This window comes from Zingiber officinale, chromosome 7A (assembly GCF_018446385.1).
Source record: "Zingiber officinale cultivar Zhangliang chromosome 7A, Zo_v1.1, whole genome shotgun sequence".
Lineage (NCBI taxonomy): Eukaryota > Viridiplantae > Streptophyta > Magnoliopsida > Zingiberales > Zingiberaceae > Zingiber > Zingiber officinale.
This window is the reverse complement of record NC_055998.1, coordinates 80379227-80404729: the sequence shown is the minus strand read 5'-3', so window position 1 is coordinate 80404729 and position 25503 is coordinate 80379227. Positions and strand designations below refer to the sequence as shown.

At 37.2% G+C, this 25503-nt stretch overlaps 1 protein-coding gene and 1 pseudogene across 1 annotated transcript; one reads left to right on the top strand and one right to left on the bottom strand.

Annotated features, from left to right (window-relative positions):
• Positions 1-4958: 4958 nt before the first annotated feature.
• LOC121999468 (receptor-like protein EIX1) lies at positions 4959-17279 on the bottom strand. Its single transcript, XM_042554149.1, has 4 exons — positions 16999-17279; positions 16149-16249; positions 15510-15558; positions 4959-7677 (listed from the first exon to the last, which is right to left on the bottom strand). Exons 1-4 carry the CDS (start codon positions 17277-17279, stop codon positions 4959-4961), a joined length of 3150 nt encoding a protein of 1049 aa, XP_042410083.1.
• Positions 17280-17327: 48 nt separating this feature from the next.
• Positions 17328-21720, top strand: LOC121999467 (annotated as a pseudogene).
• Positions 21721-25503: the final 3783 nt, after the last annotated feature.

Sequence of the window (25503 nt, the reverse complement as noted above, 5' to 3'; positions counted from 1 at the left end):
TTAGTGACTATTTAATTGTTTATTTGATATTTTAATCAGTACCTGCTACTTTAGCATGCATTATATGACTATGAATGATTCGGTCTACTTTCCCATTATATAAGACGCCCAAGTCTTTCATCAAGAGAGAGAAGAAAAAAGAGAGGAAGAAGAACATCCGAGGATGCTAGATTTGGTTCATGGTATTGCGGAGAATTTTCCGATTCTATAATCATTCTTCTGATAGCAAATTTTACCGTTGTTGATTTACAAATTTATGGGAGATTACTATAAATATTTACAATTTTTTCATTTTAATTTCATGCATTTAAAATGCCATAATAATTTTGATATATCATCATCCAATCATAAACACCTGGTGCACATCTAAAATCTTTTTCGATTTGAAATTTTTTTTAAGTTAATATTATAATTCATCTTCTAAATTATAAAGATAAAGTTAAAAACAATCATTAAAAATATTTTAAAAAAATAGTCTGTAGCGTCACATACCTTTCAACACTGCTCGGATAGGATCGAATCACCCCTCAAAAAAACATTTGGATCAAGAATTAAAAACACATTTGGAACACTGCTCGGATATCCACTATCCATGCATCGCTGCATCCTCTCGTGTCTCCTGCCACCTGCCATCCTCAGTAAATCTGGTATCAATCTTCGACGCCAAATTAGTTTGGGGATCCAACATGTGTTCGGCTCCTCCTCCGACATGACTCGATTCAACAGCCACTTAGTCCGCCAAAGTTGAATTTGCTTGTTGCTTGTGTTGGGTTCAGAGCGCAGCGGAAGACATATAATAAATCATAGATCTTTTCGTAGTACATATAGTTTTATACAAAAGTAACATAAAAACATACCTCGAGTCCTCGATAGGTGTGAATGATATCACAAATAGATAGACAAATAAGAGCCCCACGTGTAACTCCTGTAACGATATCCACGCGCACAAGATCACGAACTTGATACGATCCATTAGGTGCTAGCCTCTTGGATCGACAAAATCTTGGAAGCACTACTGATCTCTTCCAGTGGAAGATCCACGAAGAAGTTGACGAGGGAGAAATTGAGAGAAGGAATCCCCCACTTGAATCTTTCCGAGGATGACTACGTATAGCCTCTAAGGAATACGAAGAGTTAAGTCCTCATTAAATTCATCATTTATGATCTTCATTAATTAGGAAGATGAAGAGTTATAGCCTCCATAAATTCTTCATTTATAACCTTCATTATGATGACTATTCAAATTCTTCATTAATTATTATTATGATAATTTTTCAAATTCTTTATTAATCATTATGATTATGACTATTCGAATTTTCTTTTCTTTGTATCAAATAAATCCATATTTGATCTTGATCTCGACTAGCTTTCGATACCATTGTTCATGTCTACGTGCTATGCGTGCGCCCCTCTAGGTTTTATGCACGAAGCCAGTGTAAATCCATACACAGACTAAGGTAACCGTCTAGCAACAGTTTTTAGCCACCCAACACGATAAAATTAATATAAGTCATAAATTGTAAACCATCATAAACCGATTATTGTGTAATTCAATCTCCTCATCTAAGCATACATCCCAATTAATTCGATACATTATGCATCATTACCAAATTAATTATTTTACTTGATTTTCAATATATAATAGACTCCTCTTGAATGATAAATCATTCCTCCCATGACCATGGATTTCGAGTCACTAATATCTCTATCAAGTGGCCAAGATATTAACTCCTAATCCAAGAGAGCGATGAATCCTCTATTGACTCAACACTATTCTCTCTATGTTTTGTCATACACTCAACTACCGTATTAATCATAATCCGATTAAAGATTGCTTCTAATGACGTCAAAGCACATAACTTCATGCATAGAATAAATGAAGGTCTCAAGTCAAAAGATCAGTTACACTCGTTCATAAGAGAAATAACCAATGATGCTTAATATGTGGTCTCCTCTTGAGTGGGTCATGCCCAATGTATCTCTAAACTCAAGGCACCTCCAAGTATAATTTGAATATTCATTCCTCGATCTATCTCTACTAATCATACTCAGCGTTGATCTAGATATTCATATCTCCTCTAGATATCTGTCAGATCAAGGACTATTTTCATATTAATATACTAATTAATCTATCGGACTTTATCATTAATTATATACATACAGAAAAATAAATAATTAATGATAAATACTTATCTTTATTAAATAATTGTCTACAAAATACATAAGAAGTGTCTTGATACATAAGTACACATCTAACAACTTGATGATTTTATGGGACTCCGACAACCTATCCAAAAGTAGGGGAGTTTTCAAATTTGAAATCCACGTTTTAATTTCAATCCACGTTGCATTTGAAATCCACGGTGAATTTGAATTCACGTTGAATTTGGAGTCCACTTTGAATTTGAAATCCATATTGGAATTTGAAACCACGTTTGACTTTGAATTTGAATTTGAAATGCACGTTGCAATTGAAACCTGCCACACCCACGTTGAATTTGAAGCCTTCCGCTGGACATTTGAAATTTGAATTTTGAAATCCCTCCAACTTGGCTCCCTCTCCCAAGTGCCCCCAAGGATGAACTTCTCCTTGTCTTCTCTAGCACCTCTTTCAGCTCTGCCGGCTGCCGGAAACTGAAACTTTTCTGGTTAACTCCATAAAGCACCAGCTGTGAAAGATGGAGCAGCGCAAACACATGTTCTCCACCGCATATGAGCTATCTGCCATCCACCCTCCTGCCGCTCTCCCACCCCGTGCTTGGCCTCCTCGCCGGTGCACTTCCTGGTCAACACCGGCGAAGAACCCTTTGAGATTTCTGTAGTCATCTCTTATGAAAACTTGCACCTAATGTCTTTGTCAATCCATCTTAAAATTAACACGAAGAAATTTAATCACGGACGGTTATTAATTTTTGGAATAATGATTAATGCATAAGTGAATTATTTATCTTAATTTTATCGAGATTCGAACTCCAGAATTCATAATGGTAATACTTCATGTGTTAGCCATTAAACTGTTCCAAGAAAACTGATGATCTCTAAAGAGGGTTGATGATATTTTGTTACTTTAAGGATATCAAAAAATCAGAATAAAAAAAATGATGAAGATTAGGGGATTAAAACGAGGATAAGAGAAGAATACTGAAGTGTTTAGCAGACAAAAAAGGTGGAGAGATGAAAAATAAGGATTAAAATGTGGGATAAGAGAAGAAGAATGAAATTTGAAATTGATATCAAAGTGGACTCCATAAATTAGTAAATTTAAAATTAAACCTTTTAAATTTCAGTCTATTTGTTAAAAAACACTTTAAATTTTAATATTTTATTTTATCTTTTTAAAAATAATTTTAAATCTATAATGAGTTTTGAAAATTAATTAGAAGACAACAACCATAGAATTTAATCTACATTAAATCTCCTCTTTTTGTCATTATTTGTGGTATCAATTTGGAAATTATAATGATTACTGAAAGATAAATTTTATTTAAAAATAATAAAAAATTTAATTTGAACTATATGTTGGTACCCTAAGATAATTTTGATGTGAGTAACCAAGTTAGGTTAGGTCCTGTTATGTTAACCTTTCGTCTAAGTATATAGGAACTTAGGAGCATAGGACATCGAGCAAAAGATGCAGCTAGTGAGAAGGATGACATGAGAGAGAGCCGACGGACTCAGTACGTCTGAGAGACGAGATGCTGTGGAAGTGTACGCGGGCGTACGAGAAGGAGATGCGTGACGTTTTCGAGGGATGAGAAGCTGGAGCAGAAGCTTGTTCGAGAAGGCTGGAAGTTGGGTTCAGGTGAGCCCTATTCCGGATGGCCGAAATCACCCAAGCGAGCGAAGCGGAAGACTCGGACCGAAGCAAGCGGAAGACCCCGACCGAAGCAAGCGGAGCCAAAGCTGGAGGCTCGGAGAGAAAGTCAACTAAAAGTTGACTTTCACCTTCCGGGCGCCCAGAGCAATTGGGGCGCTCAGAACCATTCCGGGCGCCTGGAACAATCCGGGGCGCTTAGAACCATTCCAGGCATTCGGAACCTAATTTTTAATGAAATTCGACGTGGCATGTACCGTTGTATCGGGGATAAAATATTATCCCATTTCAGGCATCAAGAACCCTTCCAGGCGTCTCGAACAGTACTATATAAACATCTCTGCTCCCAGAAGCTAATCACAACAAGAAATATCCAAGTAACACTTGTACACACTTCCTTTTCGGTTTAACATCATCTTTCTGTGCTTTCATTGATGTAAAGAGGCTTCTCCGCCTGAAGAAGAAAATAGTACGACTTCATCTGCCTTGGATTAACAATCTCCTCGGTTGTAACCAAGTAAACCTGTATGTCTCTGTCTTTTAGTTTCTCTAGTATTTCTTATATGCAAGAGTTATTTTAATTAAGTTATTTGTTCAAGAAAGGTTTTTTCTTGATTTATGCAAAAGTTATTCATCCTCTCTCTAGTCGGCCGCCAAGGATCCTAACACTATGTTCATATGCCCTAAGAATTCTGAAATTATTTAAGAATAGAACTATGTTCATATTTAATTTTTAAAAAAAATAATATGCTCTAATAATTTTGAAATTAGTTAAAAAACTAAGTAAATTGACCCTTTAATTACTTTAAAATATTGATTTATACTAATTTATAAGATGAGAAAAAAGTAATCAATGTTTTATTCTCCTATGTAATAAATTTAAATAAAGGTTTGAATGATTGCCTTACAACAAAAATACAAGAATAACTATTGTTAAAGGAGATTTTTTTTGGGTCATTTCCCCTCAAGTCATGAATAATATTTCACTCATCATATTCATATCAATCACATATGATTCATGACTTAAATGTCAAATATCAACTTAAATTCATTACAACAAGCTTGGTCTTATATCATAAAAGCACTACAAGCTCCATAAATCCTAGAATATATTAATGTAGACATATTTAAGTCTTAGTTCCCATTACATTTGCATAAACCAACCAATTATGCTATCGATGAGTAAAATGTATTTGATTCTTATGCTCTTCTTGATCATAATTACGCCCATGAATCCCCAGAAGCCAAATATAAATCCAGGAGCAAAGCCACTAAAATACCAAATTCCTCCATCTTCAAGCATGTGCCCTTCTTCTGTAACTCCATCATTGTTGGTTTGGTTGTCTTCAAGACATTTGATTTCAAGTGGTTCCCCACAAAGCTCAGGGTTTTCGATGTAAGACAAGTTGGTGAAGGTTTGAAGTTGAGGGCCCACCGGTATTTTCCCGACAAGATTGTTGTAAGACAAGTTTAAGACGGTTAGAAAAGTTAATGCAGAGATACTCGAAGGGATTTTACCAGAGAGATTGTTCTTTGAGAGATCAAGTGATTCTAATTGGTCCATAAGACCAATTCTCTCGGGTATTTGTCCAGAAAAGTAATTGAAAGATAAGTTGAGGTAGCGGAGGCCATTAAGATTTGTTAGCTCTTTAGGAATCATGCCCGAGAGATTGTTATACGAGAGGTCAATGCTCTTGACAAACGAAAGCGTAGTAGTGAAATTAAGTGATGAATCTTTGGCAAATATAATGAGGCTCTCGGTACAATAATCAAGTGCGTCTAGTGGTGAAGGTATTTTATGGTTCTGGTTTTTCATCATAGCAGTGAAATTACCAAAACTAGGAGGCAACAAACCAGAGAAAAGATTGTGAGCAAGATCTAAGATTTGGAGTGAAGGCATCAACGAGAGTTTTGATGGAATCTCACCGGTGAACTTATTTGACCTCAAAGAAAGGACTCTTAATGATGACAGTTCTGGTCCGATCCAACTGAGTATGTCCCCAGACAATTCATTCCAGCTGAAGTCAATTACCACAAGTGCAATGCACTGTATCAATGTTGTGGGAATTGTGCCAGAGAGTCTATTGTGATTCAAGTGCACCGATTGGAGTCTTCGTAAAAATCCAAGTGTGCTAGGGATCCTGCCGGATAACTTGTTGTTTGAAACGTCGAGAATCATCAATTCTGATTCATATCTGAAACAATCAGGGAGTGTTCCAGATAAATCATTGTTGCCAAGGTCGATTCCTTCTAGAAAATTTCCTGTACAAATGGAGGATGGAATACTACCATTCAATTTGTTGTTTGACAAAGACATATACACAGCATTCTCAGCCAAGCTACTAGGAATAGGTCCAGAGAAGGAATTGTAAGAGAAGTCCAAATATGCATCCGAAAGTTGCATTCTTGGTATGAAGCCTTCAAAGTTGTTGTAACTTAAATTTAATTTGCATACATCCTTGAAGCATTCTAAAGAGCGTGGCAACATTCCTCTCATATGATTTTGAGAAACATCTAGCTCCAAGTTGGATGTGCACGAGCTCCAAAACCAATCAGGAAAAGCATCTGATATTCCATTGTTTGATATGTCTAGCTCATTTAAAATGGTTTGGTTCCGCACCCATGGAGGAAATCTGGGTCCCAAGTTGCAGGAGCCCATTCGAATTCCTACTGCTTGAAATGGAGGAAGCCAATCGTGGCTCACTTTGACTGACAAGTTGTTGTCAGATATATCCATGTAATATAAATTTGTGAGATTGGCAAAGTGGGCTTCTGTGATATCTCCAGCCAAATAGTTTGAACATAGACTTAAGGTCATTAATGCAGACAATTTCCCCAAGGATGCTGGAACTGAGCCACTCAATTGATTGGAACCAAGGTCAAGAAAAACTAATCTTTGAAGCCTCTCAAAAGGACTAGGAAAAAGACCAGTAAACTGATTGTTATGCAAGTCATGGGAAAGAGCTTTGTTAATTCTGCATCTTGATAGTTGTTCAAAGAATTCAACAACACTCCCCGTTATGCTGTTATAAGAGAGATTGATTGTACTCAAGTTGCATAGACTTCCCAAGGCATCAGGAATCGATCCGCTTATGTTGTTCTGAGAGATACTAAGAACATCCAACTGAAGGAGATTTCTCATTGAATCTGGTATCTTTCCACTAATCTGATTACCCGATAAGTCCAACTTCTGCAATGCAGTTAGATTGCCAATAGTCTCCGGTAATCCCCCGACAATTCTATTAGCAGAAAGGTTCAGATCTAGCATTTTAGTCAAGTTTCCTATACTTCTTGGTATTACACCTTCGATCTGATTATAACAGAAGAACAAGCGTTCTATGTTTCTGAGGTTGCCAATATTTTCTGGTATCTCTCCGCTGATGTTATTATAGCTCAGGTCCAAGAACTGCAGATTGCTGAGATGGACAAAAGATGCTGGTATTTGTCCTGAAATCTCGTTGAAAGACAGAGACAAGTAACGCAGGTTGGAGAGACTGCCAAGTTGGTAGGGAATTTCTCCTTGGAACCAACATCCCGAAAGGTCCAAGTGCTGCAATTGAGTTAAAGATCCTATCGAGCCAGGAATTTGATGGCTTGATAAGTTGTTCCCACTTATATCTAAATACTTCAAATGCTTCAAATGAAACAATAAAGGATGCACCTCGCTTCTGTTGGAAAAAATACCACGATGCAAAGGATATCTAAAAGAGAAGTCAAGTTTGATAACATGACCTGTGATGCTGTTGCATTCTACACCATTCCAACTGCAACACTCATTGCCCTTCCATGGAGATAGCACTCTATCGATGCTAGGAAAACCACTTCTCACGCTCAGCAGAGCCTTCCTTTCTTCCTCTATGCAGAGTTGCAACGATCCAGAGAGAAATAGGAGAGAAATCCAGAAGAGGTAAAGGAGAAGCTTGAGTGTAGCAGCAGTAGCCATGAGATGTTACAAAATTCCCGAAATATACCAATTTCTTAAAATGTGGAGAACAATGTGTTTATTTTGAGAGTAGTCATCTTTGTGTGCATTTGTAAAATGCGAAACTTAAATAAGTTTCACATTCTGCAAATGTGAAACTAGATGGAAATCACAAACATTCTACGTATGCCAAACAAAAAAAGAATTTACAAGGTTTCACATTTTGTAAATGTGAAAGCTATCATTTCACATTTACCAAATACGAATTTGCAGAAAAAAAAAGTAAATGCCACACGTTCTACAAACTTAGAAAAAGAATTTTTTTTTATTATTATTTTTACATCTTTTACATTTCTTAAATGTGAAATTATATCTTTCCCATTTAAAAAATACGAATATAACAAATACGAAAAAATAATGGAAATAGCGTTCTGCTAACACGTAAAATGATTTTTTTAAAATATTTGTACAACTTTCACGGAAATAGATACATCTGTATTAAAAATTAATTTGAGAGGTAAAAACTCTCAAATCGAATATCAAATCATACAACATAATTAAGAGTTTATCCTCTACAATTGAGGTAAACTCCTTGATCATCACAGAATTCACTTACATGATCATGCACTCAAAGCAACTCACACCATCATGCATCATATAGGGGTGAGCAAAAGTTCGGGTAAATCAAATTAACCTATTAAAACGATCGAAATTAAAATTCCGAATCGGTTAAATCGCAAGTTCATTTTTTTTCTAAAAGTATCGATTTAATCGATTCGATTTTGGTTTTGGAAATCAAATTTCAATTAAACCAATTAAACCCATCTCAAACTATCAAGGCTTGAAATATCAAGCTCTGCGTAAGGCTTGAAATATCAGGCACTACGCGCAGGGCTTGAATATTTCAAGTCCTGCGCATCCTTGTTCACTTTGGGCTCCGTCGACCCTTGTCCGTGAGTTAGAAAGCACGCAACAAAACCTGGATATGATCGCACTTAGCTTGAAACTTGGAAGTTGGAAGAGTATGAAGGTTGCATCTCTAAAGCAGTGTTGTGGTGATGATGGTGCTCACTGCTCACCACAGCTAAACCAGAACTTGGATATGATCACCCCACGACATGATTATGGTGAGAACCATGACTTGGCTGTTGCACTTTCCAAATTGGATAGAAATTTCAGTTATTTCGGTAGAAAACTAAATTAATCGATGTTTTATCAGTTCAGCAGGTTCGGTGTTTTTTGAAAAGTTCGGTCGGTTCGGTCTGCTCGAAAAAGGTTCGGTCGGTTCAGTTTAGGGCTTTATCAGTTCGGTCGGTTCTGTGTTAAGCGATTGCACAACCCTATTTGTAACGAAAAAAACACAAATAAAGACAAAAATATAACAATATAAGATAGAGTATAAATAAAATTATACAAGGTTTCAAATCCCAAATGACATAAATGTACGAGATATAATCTTATGCATACAAAACTTAACAAAATACTAACTCCCATCACATAGTATTCATGTATTGAGATAAAATATATTAAAAAACATCAACCATCGACTTTATTATCAACCCTAGGGTATGTATTTTGACAATTTCTCTTGTTGTGGGCAATTTGATGACACCTTCCACATTTACGAGGTTCATCAGGGTGCCTCAAATCCATCTCATTTTGTATTCCACTTTCACGTCGCCTACACCGACCATGATTGATCATTCTTGAGTAATCTGCTTGAATCTCCCAACTTGGATTTGTCCAATAATCCTTATGACGAATATGATAAAAATTGCCAGAATATTATGTCATGTAAGTTTGTGTGGTGTGAACTTCATCCACAAGGTCAATAACATTATCCCCTCTATGTCGGTAAACAACAATTGCATGTGAACATGGAAATTTATGCATTTGCCACTTTCCACATGTGCAATCATTTTCATAGTAAAGAATTGTGTGTACATGACCACCTTTACCATTCAATTGTCTTGTTGTTACAATCTTGTACACTCCATCTGCATAGTTAAACTTATCAATGTGATGTCCTTGCGCATGTCTTTCAGCCTCCCTAAATTTACTTCAATTATGTGGTGGGAGGGTTGTATTACAATGATGTGCTACCTGTTTATACCTTTGAAAAAGTTGAACAGTTCTATGAAATGACAAATCAATGCATGCTTTAATTGGCAACAATCTAGCCCCCCATAATACATTGTTCAAACTCTCAGAAGTGTTTGTTGTGAGACATCCCTATCGATGATTACCATTGTAACTAAGACTCCACCGACTTATTTCCATCTTTGAGTAGTACTACCAATAGCCCAACAATAATGTTTCAAAGTGATATTCTTAAACTTTGTCATGAAATTACTTTGAACATGTCGAAGGCAAAATCTATGATATGCAATTGGTTTCTTTCATTTCTCTAAATTTGACATTGTATGAAAATACCACAGTATCTATCAGAAATAACACATAATTGTTTATCTTGTGTCACATAATACTTGAATTGTTCAAAAAACCAACACCAACTTGTTGGGTTTTTCGGGCCGCGAAAACCGCTTTTTCACGTCGCGAAAACCCCGAAACCTCGCCACCGGATCCGTGCGAAGAATAAAACTTTCGAAAAACTATGAGTACGAGTTTCTTAGACTTAGTTCTAAACTAGATTTACAAGGAGAAAACCTTTTACCCTTGATGCATGCCCTTCGCGAGTTCCGCTTGTCTAAGGAGATGTCGGATCTAAAGTTGTCAAAGTAGACAACTCTCTATGCGTATCCACACGAACTAATTAGGTGGAGAAGACCAAACAATAGGTGTGCTAGCACCTAGGTGGTTCGGCCAAGGAGAAGAGGGAGAGCAAGAAGAGAGAGCTCTAGGAGGAAGAAGATGAGTTGAATGAGCCTTGAATGAAAAATGAATTTTTCATTCACAACAAAAGTGGCCGGTCACCTCAAGAAGTGTAACCCCTTTTGCATTAAGTGGCCATTAAAGAGGGAATTTGTAACCTCCATGAGGTGGCACACACATGTGCCAACTATGATGATGACAGCACCTAGGTGGTTCGGCCAAGGAGAAGAGGGAGAGCAAGAAGAGAGAGCTCTAGGAGGAAGAAGATGAGTTGAATGACCCTTGAATGAAAAATAAATTTTTCATTCACAACAAAAGTGGCCGGCCACCTCAAGAAGTGTAACCCCCTTTTGCATTAAGTGGCCATTAAAGAGGGAATTTGTAACCTCCATGACGTGGCACATACATGTGCCAACTATGATGATGTGGCACATCATCATTGGCCACTTAATGCCAAGTCATAAATGATGTGACATAAAGTCAAGTCAAACTTGACTCTTCCTCTTCCTCTCAAGTCAAGTCAAACTTGACTTAATCTCTCTCATGGTTGATCTAATCCAACAATTTAATTCAAGCCAATTTAATATAATGAATCTAATTTATTTAATTAAATTGATTCAATGAGTCATAATCTAAATTAGACTCATTGAACACATGAATTAACTTGAGTCCAACTCAATTAGCCCAATTAGGATTACTCTTAATCCAATTTGATTCATCACATGAATCTAATCCTCTTGGTTCATCATATGAACCTAATCTCCATCTAATTGTCCTTAGTGTGTGACCCTATAGGTTCTTGTAACATTGGCAATGCCCCTAAACCCATTTAGGAGCATAAGTAATGAGCGGTATCTAGCAACACATCATTACTACCCAAGTTACAAGAATGTTGAGATCCAACATCACCTTGTGACTACTAATTGTGACTCCTCACAAAATATGACAAGTGTCCTTCTATCCTATACATCTAGATTGATTAATGTGAGGCATAGACCGTGTCATCCTCTGACCAATCTAAATCTTGAACTCCAAGTAGACTCACTAAATCAAATGAGTTCAATATCTCATATTGACTCATTTGGGCATGACCATGCACTTCGTGGTCTCACTCTATCAAGAATATCGATATCGCTCCCGTCATATAGGAGGGATAGATCCCATCTACATCACTCACATTCCTCTGCATAATTCGTTATATACCCAGTAATCGCCTTTATAATCCACCCAGTTACGGGTGACGTTTGACGAAACTAAAGTACATAACTCCTTATGTAGGTATCCATGGTGGCTTCAGGTCTAAGGACTAGTAGTTATACTAATAGTCACATGAGAAAGTATATGGCACTCATATAACGATCCATGATACTTTCTCATGGCGGGTCATTCAGTATACATTCTCCAATGCATACCCATGTGTCAACTTGATATCTCTATATCAATGACTTGTGAGATCAAGTCATCGAGTTGACCTACATGCTAGTCTTATTGCATTAACATTGTCCCTGAATGTTAATACTCGACTAGGAATGATTAAGAGTAGTGTTACCAATATCATCTCACTATCGGTTCAACTAACCGATTGATATAGGTGAGAACCTTCTACTCAAGGATGCTATTATACTTAGTTTATTTGGCACCAATACAAGTAAGTATAATAACCAAAAACAAATGTCTTTATTTATATAAGAATATGATACAACAAGTCCATTATACAATCATCAAATGATTGACTCTAGGGCTCTAACTAACACAACTAGCTATAGTCTCCTCATCTATTATAGCATAAGCAACAGGTAATATATGATTGTTTGCATCCTTTGAAACAACTACAAACATCTTTCCCTTATAAGCCCCTCGCAAATGTGTACCATCAACACTGATAACTAGCCTACACATGTGGAATACATCCTTAATTACATGGTATATTTAATACATCAATATATTACCGTATGAACTATTATTTTTTAAAAAGAAGATTTTTAAAGCCATAAAGCTCACTGTCTAGAGTACAATTTGATGTTGCCGAATTCGACCAGAATCGGGTCTTAATATTCACAGTTGGGTCTTGCCTTCTAATCCTTCACAATGAGCCAGATTTGCCTTCTAAACCTTCACAATGAGGCGCTCCGATGTGGCCTGATCGAACAACTCATAGGGCGGGCGACCATGAGATTGCGAGAAGAAGAAGAAGCGGTGGCGATAGTTTAGGGTTTAGGCAGGCACCGCGAGAAGAAGGAGGAGGTGGCGGCGACGGTTTAGGATTTAGGTGCTCCGACGTGGCTTGATCGGACAACTCATGGGGAGACCGAGCACGAGATCGCGAGAAGAAGAAGGTGGCGGCGACGATTTAGGCTTGATTAGGCAAGTGCATGAGACGTGAGAAAAATAAGAACTTAGATTTTAATAAATAAAATTCATTTACTAAAAATATAAACATCTTATAATATAATATAATATAATATAATTTCATTTAAAATCTTTAAAAAAATCTATATAATCATATAAATTTGTTTTCTTAATAATATTAATTATATTATTATTTTCCAAATAACTTTAATTTAATTAAATTTTAAATAGTTTTAATTATTTTCATCCAATATATATAATTTATTGTTTATTCTTTTTATAATGTTGTTTAGTATTTTAGGCATATCCTTAAATAGTTATGATTAAATATTTAATATAGGTTATTTTCATAATTCTTAAATCACCAAATATAAATTATAAAAAAAATCATTAAATCAAAATTCCAAATATATTTTTTATTATTTTATAATAATTATATAATGATTATTAATTTTTTAATATATCCGCATAGTAATCATTTAATGAAATGATATTGAAATTGAAATGGTAGAGTCTGTGATAATTACTAAACTGTTCCATCGATCCATGATTAATATAGAACATTCATATTTGGAATTTTTTGAGAGATATCCAAGAACAACTTCTATATTTATTTAGAGATTTCCTATTTTTTGATTTTGTTTTTTTAGTTCAACGTGGTTTCACATTTTGTAATTACCACGATATAGATACCAAATATTTTCTCTCAATATTCAAGAAAATTATATAAATAACCAGATTAATATTCTCTTAAACTACAGATTTCACATTTAAGAAATGCGAAACTACAACTTTCACATTTAAGAAATGCAAAAGCTGTAAAAATAAAAACATAAATTCTTAGGGGGTGTTTTGTTTATGTTTTTCACGCTGTTTTCTGTTTTTATTTTTCTGAGAAAATGGAAAACGCGTTTGGTTTGCGTTTTCACATTCATTTTTAAGAAAATGAAAAATATGAAAAAGTTATTTTCTAAAAAACGAAAAACGCATGTTTTTCAGAAAATGAAAATGAAAATGAAAATAAAAATGGGATAAACCAAACGCACCCTAAAATTTTTTTGGGCAGTCATTGCATGTCTGTGATTTCCATCTAGTTTCGCATTTGTAGAATGTGAAACATATAAAATTTCGCATATTGTAAATGCAAAACGCAAACGAAGATAACTACTTTTAAAATAAACATATTGTTCTTCACATTTTACGTAATTGGTATATTTCGAGAATTTTTCCTGAGATGTTGCACAAAGAGTTCAACAAAGCCAGATCAATAAGAACTTTAACAACATTTTCTCCCTCTGTCTCTCTCTCTCTATTATTTAATTTGGATAAAAAAATAACACGAAATATATGATCCATAGATGTCTGCATCAGCATTAATTTCTATTGATTTGGAATGTGTGGAATAGGGGTGTAAACGAATCGAATCGAGCCGAATATGTTGAAAAATTTAAGGCTCGAATTCGGCTCGAAATAGGTATATTCGAGTTCGAGCTCGATTCGAAGCTCGAAAAAATTAAAATGTTTGGTTCGAGTTCGGTTTGAATTAGGGTTCGGGTTCGATTCGGCTCGAAATATTCGAACATATTCGTGAACTATTCGAATTATTACTCGAAAATAGGTTCGAAAGGCTCGAAATTTATTTATTTAATATATATTTAACTTATATTAATAAATATTAAGGCTCGAGAGCGGCTCGCGAGCAGCTCGAACAATATAATTTGGGCTCGAGTTCGGCTCGAAAAAAAATTCGAACATGTTCGAGTTCGGCTCGAATTCGATAAATTCGAATACGAATCGAATATTTTTCGAGCCGGCTCGAAAAGCTCGCGAGCCGGCTCGATTCGTTTGCAGCCCTAGTGTGGAACACGAATCTAAAAAACGGTTAATTCGATCCTACCTTATTGGCAGTGTACCCTTCTGCGCGAACTACGCACAATAGTTTTTTTAAAATAATTTTTTTAAGTTATATGCCAAAAAGATTTTACGTTTATAATTTAAAAATTAAGTTATAATATTTGATGTTGTCTGAAAGTGATGACCTGAGATAACATATTGGATAAGTGGTTTTGCTGTTAACCAGAAGATGACTTTGCTAGGGAGAAATTATGACACCTGATACTCTTTTCAGCTCCTCTGCGCACACTCGAAAGAACAAACATAATGTTAGAGAGAGAACCAGAGAGGGAATCCCTGCATAAATCCTCTGATGCTCAAATCAATATGGTGATTGAGCAAAAAGTGGAGAGAATGAACCGTATATGCGAGTGAGTATTGTGAAGTCTGCTTAGAATATATTGCATACCTCACCAACGGAGAGAATTCCTTTTTATATCAGCTCTCATAACCTCTGTAATAATGAGAAGACATAGAATATTTAGTGTCAGAAGATGTCAGGTAATAGATGGTGTATAGCTTGGAATATGTACAGTTATCCTCCGAGAAATCTTCTGTTACATGTATATGAACGGTCTCGTGTAACCCCCATAGTAATGATAGAAGCTGCATAGCCACCCTCATAAGTTTCATGCCCCGAGGAAGTCCTTGCTTGACAAACGGATAACATCTCGCCCTTATGACAATATACGAAACCTGGACACATAGCCATGTGGCTGAACAATAATAATGAGCTTAGCCCACACGGCTGGAATTATACATAACCACGCAGTATACAACCCACACGGCTAGAAACAAATAAAATATAGCGGAAGACATAAGGATAACACATAAACCTAAAACGACAGACTGCTAGCCGGCTAGGCTTGAGCAACTCCCTCGGGCATCACCACCTGATCATCCATGGGGAATTTTATTTTTTGGCAAAAAGTCCAAACAACTACTCAAAATTCATTTAGGGTCGGCTAGCCCAAAATGGCATTGTATGTTGAAGGCGTGTCTACTACAATAAAAGTCGATCGACACATCCTCATTAGGGACTCATCGATCCCCTAAAGACATGGCTAGTTTAATCTAGTCGAGCGACTAGACCTCGTTGTTGTGAAGTCTCTTAGTGGCGTCATCATGAACTGGAGCTCACTCGTCTCTATTTGCAACTACTTGAATGCTTTCTTGAAGATGACGTTGACGGTTCTACCTTTGTCAACAACAGTGCAATGTATGTTATAATTGGTTATAACAACCTTGATAATCAAAACATCATGGGGTATTTCCACCCCTTCCAAATCCTTGGCCCAAAGCTAATCTCGGGTCCTCGTGCCTACTCATGGCTACAACCGACAGCGTGAATTTCCAGTTGGCAGAGATGTGATTTCTTTAACCAGTTGGAATCCTCGTCATTCCGACCTCTTGCAATTATACCAATATCCCCCTGAGCACTACAAGAAAAACCCTCATAGACATCAGTGGAACAACAACGGTTTTAAGCAAAAACCGATGTCTTTGAGTATTTTACACCGTTTTTTTCCAAAAATCGGTGTCTATGAGCGTAGATTTTCGCTTATAGACATCGATTTTTTAGGCGATGTCCATGAGGGTCTTTTTTCATTAATAGACACCGATTTTAACAGCGGTTTTTAAAACCCGGTGTTAATGAATCAAAATAAAATATTTTAATTTTCCCATAGCCAAAATTTGCAACACTGTGAAGTTTCCTCCAAACCTAAACCTATATCACGTCCCTTCCTCCGAACATCTCTCTCAGCCTAAACCTAAACCTAAACCTCCAACCATCTCTCTCAACCTCATCTCCCTCTTCCCCTTCCTAGATCGACGCCCCTTCCTCTCCGATCAGGATCAAGACACGACGCCCTTGCTTCTCCGTCCAACCACACCGCATCTCCTCCAACTCCTCCCTTTGGGTGAGAAGAGGAGGCCTTCTTCGCATTCCGGTAGTGTTTCCTTCATCCATCTCCGGTCCAGCATTCATTGCCACCGCTGGAGTCCTTCTTCACATTCTGGTAATTTTTCCTTTATCCATTGTCGCTAATTTCTTCTTCTTGTTCCCTAATCAAATTCAAAAGGCTTCAAGCACACAAAACGAGGAAGAAGATGGAGCACGACCGACAAACGTCCTCATTACACTTCGCACTCGACCAAGCGGAGGATAAAGCTACCGCCATGGCACCTTTCGCTTCTCATCCTCATCTCGCCTGTAACTCCGCTAACCAAGGCCACGGTTACGGAGGAGGAGGAGAAGCGTCCGCGTTGTAAAACCTCGGCCACGTTGCTCACAGTTTCGCTTGTTTTTTTTGTTGGTCCAGTCAGCGATAAAAGTTTCACCTTCCCCCAATCAGACGCTTTCTCAGTTGCTTCTATCTCTTTTTCCCCAATCAAAAGGGGAAAAATGGTTCTTTTTCGTTGTGGTTGCGAGAGGTTGATTTGATGTGAAACCCTAGTCACTTCCATGCTGTTAGGTCGATTTGTGTGAGCGGAGGTATCAGATCCGAGCTCGATATGGGAAACTGCTACCTTTCGCAGGAGGCCGTCGCCCGGGAGGACATCAAGACCTTCCCCCGTCCCCATCATGACCACGGCACCCACCCACTAGCCAACAAGAACCACCTCCGCCAGAACAGCGACGGGCACTCCAAGTGAATGGCAGCGGTTCTTACTGGAGACGCCAAGGCGGTGGGCAGGATCGAGGAGAAGTACGTGCTGGATCGCGAGCTCTATCGCAGGGAGTTTGGAGTCACCTACCTCTGCCTGGACCACTTCACTTCACCGAGGAACTGCTCGCTTGCAAGTTGATCTCGAAGAGGAAGCTGCGGACGACGGTTGACGTGGAGGACGTGCGGCGGGAGGTTGCGATAATGCGGCACCTGCCGAGGAACTCCAACATCGTGAACCTGCGGGAGGTGTGCGAGGACGACAGAGTCGTGCATTTGGTCATGGAGCTGTGCGAGGGCGGGGAGCTCTTTGACCACATTGTGGCGAGGGGCCACTACTCAGAGCGCGCGGCAGTTGTGGTCATGAAGACCATTGTTGAGGATGTCTTCATGATCCGTGAGTTCCTTCCTCAGTTCCTTGTGTTGGAATTGGCAGCAACTTGGGCGGAGAAGGGAGGATGTCTTCTCCTGCTCCTCCCTTATGAGATGGACTGCAAAGCCCTGCATAATGGACATTGATGAAGCCGGAAGAGGCGCCATTTTGGGTACACTTATTTTCTCCTTCATCCCCCATTTCCTCCATTCTTTCCCACTATGATCACTTGATTTCGCTGCGTATTTCATTGACAAAGAACGATCATCATCTATCGGTTTAGGTCCCATGGTGTATGGCTGCTTGTACTGCACGAAGTCCTACCAGAAGACCCTCACCACTTTGAACTTCGCAGGTCCAAATCGTCCTCATCTTCTACTGCTTGCTGATTTTTTCCCCCTTTGATGAAGTGTCTTCTTTCTAATTAGAAAAGCTTGGACCAGTTGAAGTTTCTATGTAGGTACGGATGTGGGCACATTGATTTAATCCTGTGATTAGGTTCAGAATAGATAATTAACATAACATTTCTTCCACTGATACTGTCTTTATCTGATTATTTTGTGTTGCTAACAATGTGGTGCAGCCGTGGAACTATCTATGCTAGTGTTGTCTTCTAAAATAGTTCATGTATTGCCGTTAATGTTGTTCTAAGGAAAGAATTTATCTCACAATTCATTGTTTACTTAACATTTTGTTCCTTGCATTTTGCTAAGTTAGTTTGCTAAAACAAAAGAACACTTCGTAAGAATGTTTTCCTTATTTTCTCCTCTTTGGTAATATTTTAAGAACTATTGGAAATGCACTTATTGAGATTGTTTTCATGTCTACTTTGAATATTTTGATCTCTGAGTGTCTGGAATGAGAAGATTAAGTTCATAATGTTATGAATGGAGTGACTATAGGCAATGGCACTGCTTGAACAAGAAGCAATTTTTGTTCAGTGGGATTGAGGGAGAGTTTTATTTTTACTGTATTCATCTATTTATTTTAGTCTTAAAGTTCTCCTGGTTAATGAAGTTAGAATGATTAGTTACCATATGAATGCATACTAATGATCTTCATTTTTGTTGAGTCTCATTAATGATCACTTCCATTCAATAACATAACTTGGAGTTTAGTTTTACTATAAGGGAGTGCTCTACTTATTTTTTTTCTCTTTTTACCCCAATTCAAGGTGAAAGATTTTCTGAGATAGTTGGAAGCCCTTATTACATGGCTCCAGAAGTTTTAAAATGGAATTATGGACCAGAAATTGATATATGGAGTGTTGGAGTTATACTCTATATCTTACTGTGTGGAGGTCCACCATTTTGGGCTGGTAAGCTTTCTATCAATAAATCCATTTTGCACACTTCATTATTTGTTCTACCACTTTCTACAAATAAATTACTTATTGTCTACTGTAAGCTTTCCATGAATAAATCTATTCTTTATTAGTTCTATCACTTTATGCTAATAAGATACTTATTGTCTATTAATTTATACACTTTTGTATTTCTTCAGAAACATTTTCTATCTAACGAGCTATGATTTCTTAATTGCAGAAACTAAACAGGGAGTTGCTCAAGCAATTCTTAGGGGCGTAATAGATTTCAAACAGGAACCATGGCCTAGTATTTCTGACAGTGCTAAAAATTTAGTTCGGCTGATGTTGGAACCTGATCCCAAGCTTCGATTAACTGTAAAGCAAGTGCTTGGTATGTTTACACTGTATGCTATTTGTTAATATAACTTCAATGGAAGTGTCCCTAACATTTGATAATTTGAAAATTGAGATCATTTTCATTATCTGGGATGGTATCCATATTTCTTTAGCTTGTCATCCTGTTCTTGGGTTTTATACTTGGTGTTGTTTTCTTTCTTATGTTGAACTGATGCTTATACATTTTTCCCCATACAGAGCATTATTGGCTTCAGAATGCAAAGAAAGCCTCAAATGTACCTCTTGGTGATGTTGTCAAGTCAAGACTTAAATAATTTTCACGATGAACAGATTCAAAAGGAGAGCTTTAAGGGTTTGTCTCACTGCAATTAGTAGTTAAATGGGATGTTTTTTATTGCAGAGTATAACTTGGTTTGGTTGATTATTCATTAGGTTATTGTTGATCACTTATCTACTGAAGAAGTGGAAGACATTAAAGAGATGTTCAAGATGATGGATGTTGACAATGATGGCATTGTATCCCATGATGAACTCAAAACTGGGCTCGCTAAATTTGGGTCACATCTGGTGGAGTATGAAGTGCAGATGCTTATTGAAGCAGTGAGTATATTAGTTAAATTGATTTGGATTGAAAATGGATTAATTAGTTAAATTGCAACTATGAGAAAACATTGTTGCAATAATTTCTACTTTGGAATATATTAAGTTCCCAGGAATGATCTATCACTATATGATGTGGTTGAGATAAATGATGAATGTGTCTCTTTTTAAGCATTCAAATTAGTCATCTTGTTACCTGGTGCTCTTACTACTTTTTCAATTATGATTTTTGGTCTTGGTTTACTAATATATTATTTATGTGTTTTTACAGTTTACAAATCTCAAGTACTCCAGAGTTGAAATTAATGAAGATTACATTTGAGTAGGAAAGGTATTTGATTTTTGAAAACTTTGGATGATGCATGCATTTGCATGGAATGTAAATTGCGTATATTGTCCCATGTCAATTTCTTTCTGATGGTGATATTCTAGGACTTCTACAGCATGTATAATTCTTCTATTTTTGTTCTTTGTTGTAGTTAAGTAGACCAAATGATACTTTTATTTGACAGATTAGAACAGTGGATGTTTTAACTCAGAAAACTAGGCATTTGAAGGTGAAAAGTGGTGAGATTAGGGAAATGAAAGGCGCAAGAAGAATGGAGCAGTATAGCAAGTTGAACAGATTCTGATTCTCATAATTTAATGTAGCCTCAGCTTGATTTTTGACTCACCATGTTCTACCTTGATGTGTACAATATCTATTAGCTTTTGATGTAAAAAGAATATTAGTGTATTTTATGGATATTGTTGTAAGAAGAATATTTATGTAATTTATGAATATTTGTGTATTTTATGGATACTGTTGGAAGAAGAATATTTATGTAATTTGTGAATATTTGTGTATTTTCTTGGATATTGTCGATTTTTCACTGTTTCAAAAATCGAATTTGTGTTGTTAAACAATATTGATATTACATCGATTTTTCACCGCTGCAAAACCGGTGTCATTAACTAATATTACATCGGTCGTATACCGCTGTCAAAACTGGTGTTATTAACATATAATATTACATTGGTTTTACACCCGATGTCGTTAAGTGATACTACACCGGTTATAACCCGATGTCTAAAATGACAGACCTTTTACATTGCCTTCATAGACATCGGTCGAAAATGTAATAGACAGCGGTGGAAAACCGATGTCTATGAGGGTTTTTGTTGTAGTGGAGCGACATTATTACGATTTTCTTCTTGCCACATTGGGGGACTCTCCCATTCGACCCGTGCGAGGGCCTGAGCCTGGTTATCTTGTTGTTGTGATGTATGTCGACACTGTTCAATGCCTTGGTAGTCTCTTCAGGGAGGTTTGTTCAGCCGCTTATAACAACGACGATTGGGAGATGGCGATCGGTGGCAGAAACGTTGGTTAGCCGCCAACGCATTTCTTGATTGTGATGGTAACAATCTTAAGTGTTGTGCATCTCAAACCGATGGTAGGTACAAAATTTTGGAGCCCATCTAGGGGCTACGGAAATTGCATCCGCCATCCCCCATGTGCTATACAGCATGGGTGTTGCGGCTTTGGGACAGGAGGTGGAGGGCTTGCTCGGGGGGTACTTTGTGAGGAAGAGGCGGAGGTGGTGCTCGACGCTTTGGAGTTGAGACTACAGCGAGTGAGGTGACCTCCTTCTTTTGAACGGATTGAGCTTCTTCTACATTAATATACTTGATCACCCAACCAAGTAGATGATCGAAGTTCCTTTAGGGCTTCTTAATCAGGGAGCGAAAGAACTCACTGTCTGTAAGCCCTTGAGCAAAGATGCTCACTAAAATCTCTAGGGTGATTGAAGGGACATCTATGGCCACCTGGTTAAACTTTTTGATGTAGACCTTAGTGTCTCTTTGGACTCCTATTTGAGAGAGAACAAACTCAGCGTGGTTTTATGGTATCGGAGTTGTTGGCGAAGTGATGAAGGAATGCCTTGTGGAAATCCTTGAAGCAACATATGGACTCAGTCAAGAGCCAATTGAACTATCTCTGTCCCGAGCCTGACAGTATATTGAGAAACACTCGACAATTTATGCCATCCGTATAGTGGCGGAGGATGTTAGTATTTTTGAACTTGACGAGGTAGTCTTCTCGGTCTTTTGCCACTCCATATTCTTCGATCGTCAAGGGTCGGAAATGGTTTGCTAACCTAACCTCCAATATTTCGTGAGAGAATGAAATTCTTATTTGTTTGAGGGGTCCGCTGACCATCGGGCCTTTTGCCTCACGCGGTCGTGTCTCCATAAGATGATACTTGGGCATGCAGAATAATGCTAAGTGATAGGCAAATAGTGATGGTGGCACAGGCGATAGGTTAATTGGTTGCGCAGGTGCTTGCATGAAGCTAGTTGGTGGAGGAGATAGATGAAACCCAGTTGACCCCTCCACCCATGTCCTTTCTCGGCATGTGGCCTGTCACAGATAGGACCAAGTCGTTGGGCAAGGGACGCTCCACTGTTGCTTGTTGTTGCTGTAACAATTTCTGGACTCATATAGCTATGAGTAACTCTAGACCTTCTTGCGATAGAGTGATGGTTGTGATTTGTCCAACTTCTTCCATCTCCTTGTTTCAGATTCAGGTGAAGTTCTCATAGATGACGTCAAATTTGAATATGTCTGAAAGTGGTGGAGATGACGCATTGGGCAAGTGGCTTTACTGTTGACCGAGAGATGACTCTGCTAGGGAGAAACTATGATGCCTGGCACTACTTTCATCTCCTCTCTGCGCACACTCGAAAGAGAAAATAGAACGTTAGGGTGAGAACCAGAGAGGAGTTCCCTGACGTAGGCCCTTGGACTCTGAAGTCAACACGATTCCCGAGCAAAAAGTGGAGAGAATGAATAGTAGATGCGAGTGTGTAGTGTAAAGACTGCTTAGAATATATTGTGTACCTTACTAACAGAGAGAACTCCCTTTTTATATCACATCTCATAACCTCCGTAATATTGAAGAGACAAGTAATCACTACAACAAAAACCCTCATAGACATTGGTTTTCCACCGGTGTCTATTTCATTTTCGACCGATGTCTATGAAGCCGATGTTAAAAGTCTGCCATTTTAGATTTCGGGTTAAAACCGGTGTAGTATCACTTAACGACACCGGTCTTCGAATTGGTTATTAACCAGTGTAGTATCACTTATCGACACGGTTTCATCAATGGTGTAAAACCGATATAATATTGTATGTTAATAACACCAGTTTTGGCAGCGGTAAATGACCGATGTAATATTAGTTAATAACACCGGTTTTGCAGCGGTGGAAAACCGATGTAATATGTATATTTTTTAACAGCACAAATTTGATTTCCGAAACAATGAAAAATCGACAATAATAAAAAAAAACACAAATATTCACAAATTATACAAATATTCTTCATTCAACAATATCCATAAAATACACAAATATTCACAAATTATATAAATAATCTTCTTACAACAGTATCCATAAAATACCCAAACATTCTTTTTACATAAAAAGCTAGCTAATAGATATCAAAATCAAGGTAGAACATTCTTTTAACACATCAAGGTAGAACCGCACTTCAAATGTAATCTAGCATGCATTCAGCCCACTCGAACCGCACTTCATCAATTTCAACTCTGGAGTACTTGAGATTTGTAAACTGTAAAAACACATAAATAGTATATTAGTAAACTAAGACAAAAAATCATAGTTGAAAAAAACAGTAAGAGCACTAGGTAACAAGATGACTAATTGGAATGCTTAAAAAGAGAAACATTCATCAATTATCTCAACCACATCATATAGTGATAGATCTGTCATTCTTGGGGACTTAATATAATCCAAACCAAAAATTTTAATCTAACTACATAAACAACAATTTTAATCTTTCAAATTCAATTCCTTAGTAGTTGACCCAAATGACATAACTGTTTATCACTAAGAGTATATGGAAAGTAAATAAATTCACTTTTAGTTTGCAAATAATAAATTCACTTTTATCACTAAGAGTACATGGAAAGTAAATAAATTCCTCAGCAGCAATAAAGATGAATAACATCAATTCATTTATATGATTTCCAATGATACAATAACATCAAAACAAGTTTTTATTTCAAGGAGAAAATAACTAAAATGCTAACTAGTCAACATGAATTTCATTGGAATGTTAAATTGTTGAGTTACAATTCAAAAGGAAGATACAATCACTGGAATGTAAAGTATCACTAGGAGAGGATCGTTAGTACCTGAGCTAGCTCCTTAACGGTGATGGCTCGGTTCCCCTCCCGCTCGAAGTGCTCAAAAGTCATACTTGTCATTTGTTCCCACCCATCCAAGGCCTCAAGGTGATGGGGACTGATTGCAGTAGCACAGAATTCTTCAAAGTCCATCTTTCTATACGAGAGTGGCTCCAATTGGAGATGATATTATTTACAAGCATGAGTTTTAGAAAAGGTATACACCAGCAAATGAGAGATATTATAGGTCCTTCGGAGGTTAAAAAAAAAAGTTTTTGATATGAGAAGGTGAAGAAGTGTTTTCTTGTCATAAAAAAAATTACTTTAAGCTTATATGAGTACTCAAATAGGTCAAAACTGTAGCATATAAATTCTGTAGTAATGGTAATGGTGGAGGCATACAAAAGAAACTTAGCAACTGCAAAAAAATGGCAGCAGGAATGGATGCCTCGCCACATTTAAGATATCAATAACCTTACTCTCCTTCATTGACTCGGTTGCATTTTGCAATAGGGCCTGCACAAGGATAGACATAGAAGTAAATGACAGAGGAAAGTATGCAACTAAACAATCACATTTTGGATATTGGCAAACAAATTCGACTAGACTGACCATTCGAAAGTTGTCGAACGATATGTGACCTTCTCCGTTTGGTGCTAGCAGCTTAAACTGTGATCTTAGATAAAACAGTTGATCCTCTGTTAGGGCTTTGGATAGCGCCTGAAAAGTGCGATGCAATAAAAAAATATTAAACAAGTAAGGTAGAGTATATAACCATTGTATAAGTTCTGCATGTTGCTGTAAAACAAACTTCGAGGTTTTGATGAATTGAATATGATGGGTGCAAAATTGTTTGCCCGGGAACCGCTGTTTGTATGTTTGTTGTACTACTGCCTTAAGATATGATAAGAATAGGTTCAACAAATCAGCAATCAAATTTTAAATGATTTTTATTTTTTTTTAAATTATTAGGTTGGAGAAAGCCTCAAGTAGTAAAGACCAACACAGCTTAATCATGATAATGATTTATCAAGAATACCAAGTCTACAAGATTTGAAATTTAAGCACACATTTACTGGGTTTGTAGAGTAGAAGCTCTAAGATATCCATATTGGGTTTGCCTTCTAAGTCATCTATTGCTATATCAATTTTTGAACCTTTAATTGTTAGTTTAAAGGCACCATACATTGTAGA

Excerpts from the sequence above, each read along its gene's own strand:
- LOC121999468 (XM_042554149.1), bottom strand. The coding sequence starts at position 17,279 with ATGGAAGTGACTAGGGTTTCACATCAAATCAACCTCTCGCAACCACAA. Across the intron at positions 16,250-16,998 it reads ATGAGGATGAGAAGCGAAAG|TGCTCAGGGGGATATTGGTA; the intron begins GTGCCATGGCGG and ends TTTTTCTTGTAG. Across the intron at positions 7,678-15,509 it reads CAGCCACATGGCTATGTGTC|CTGCATAGAGGAAGAAAGGA; the intron begins CAGGTTTCGTAT and ends ATCGTTGCAACT.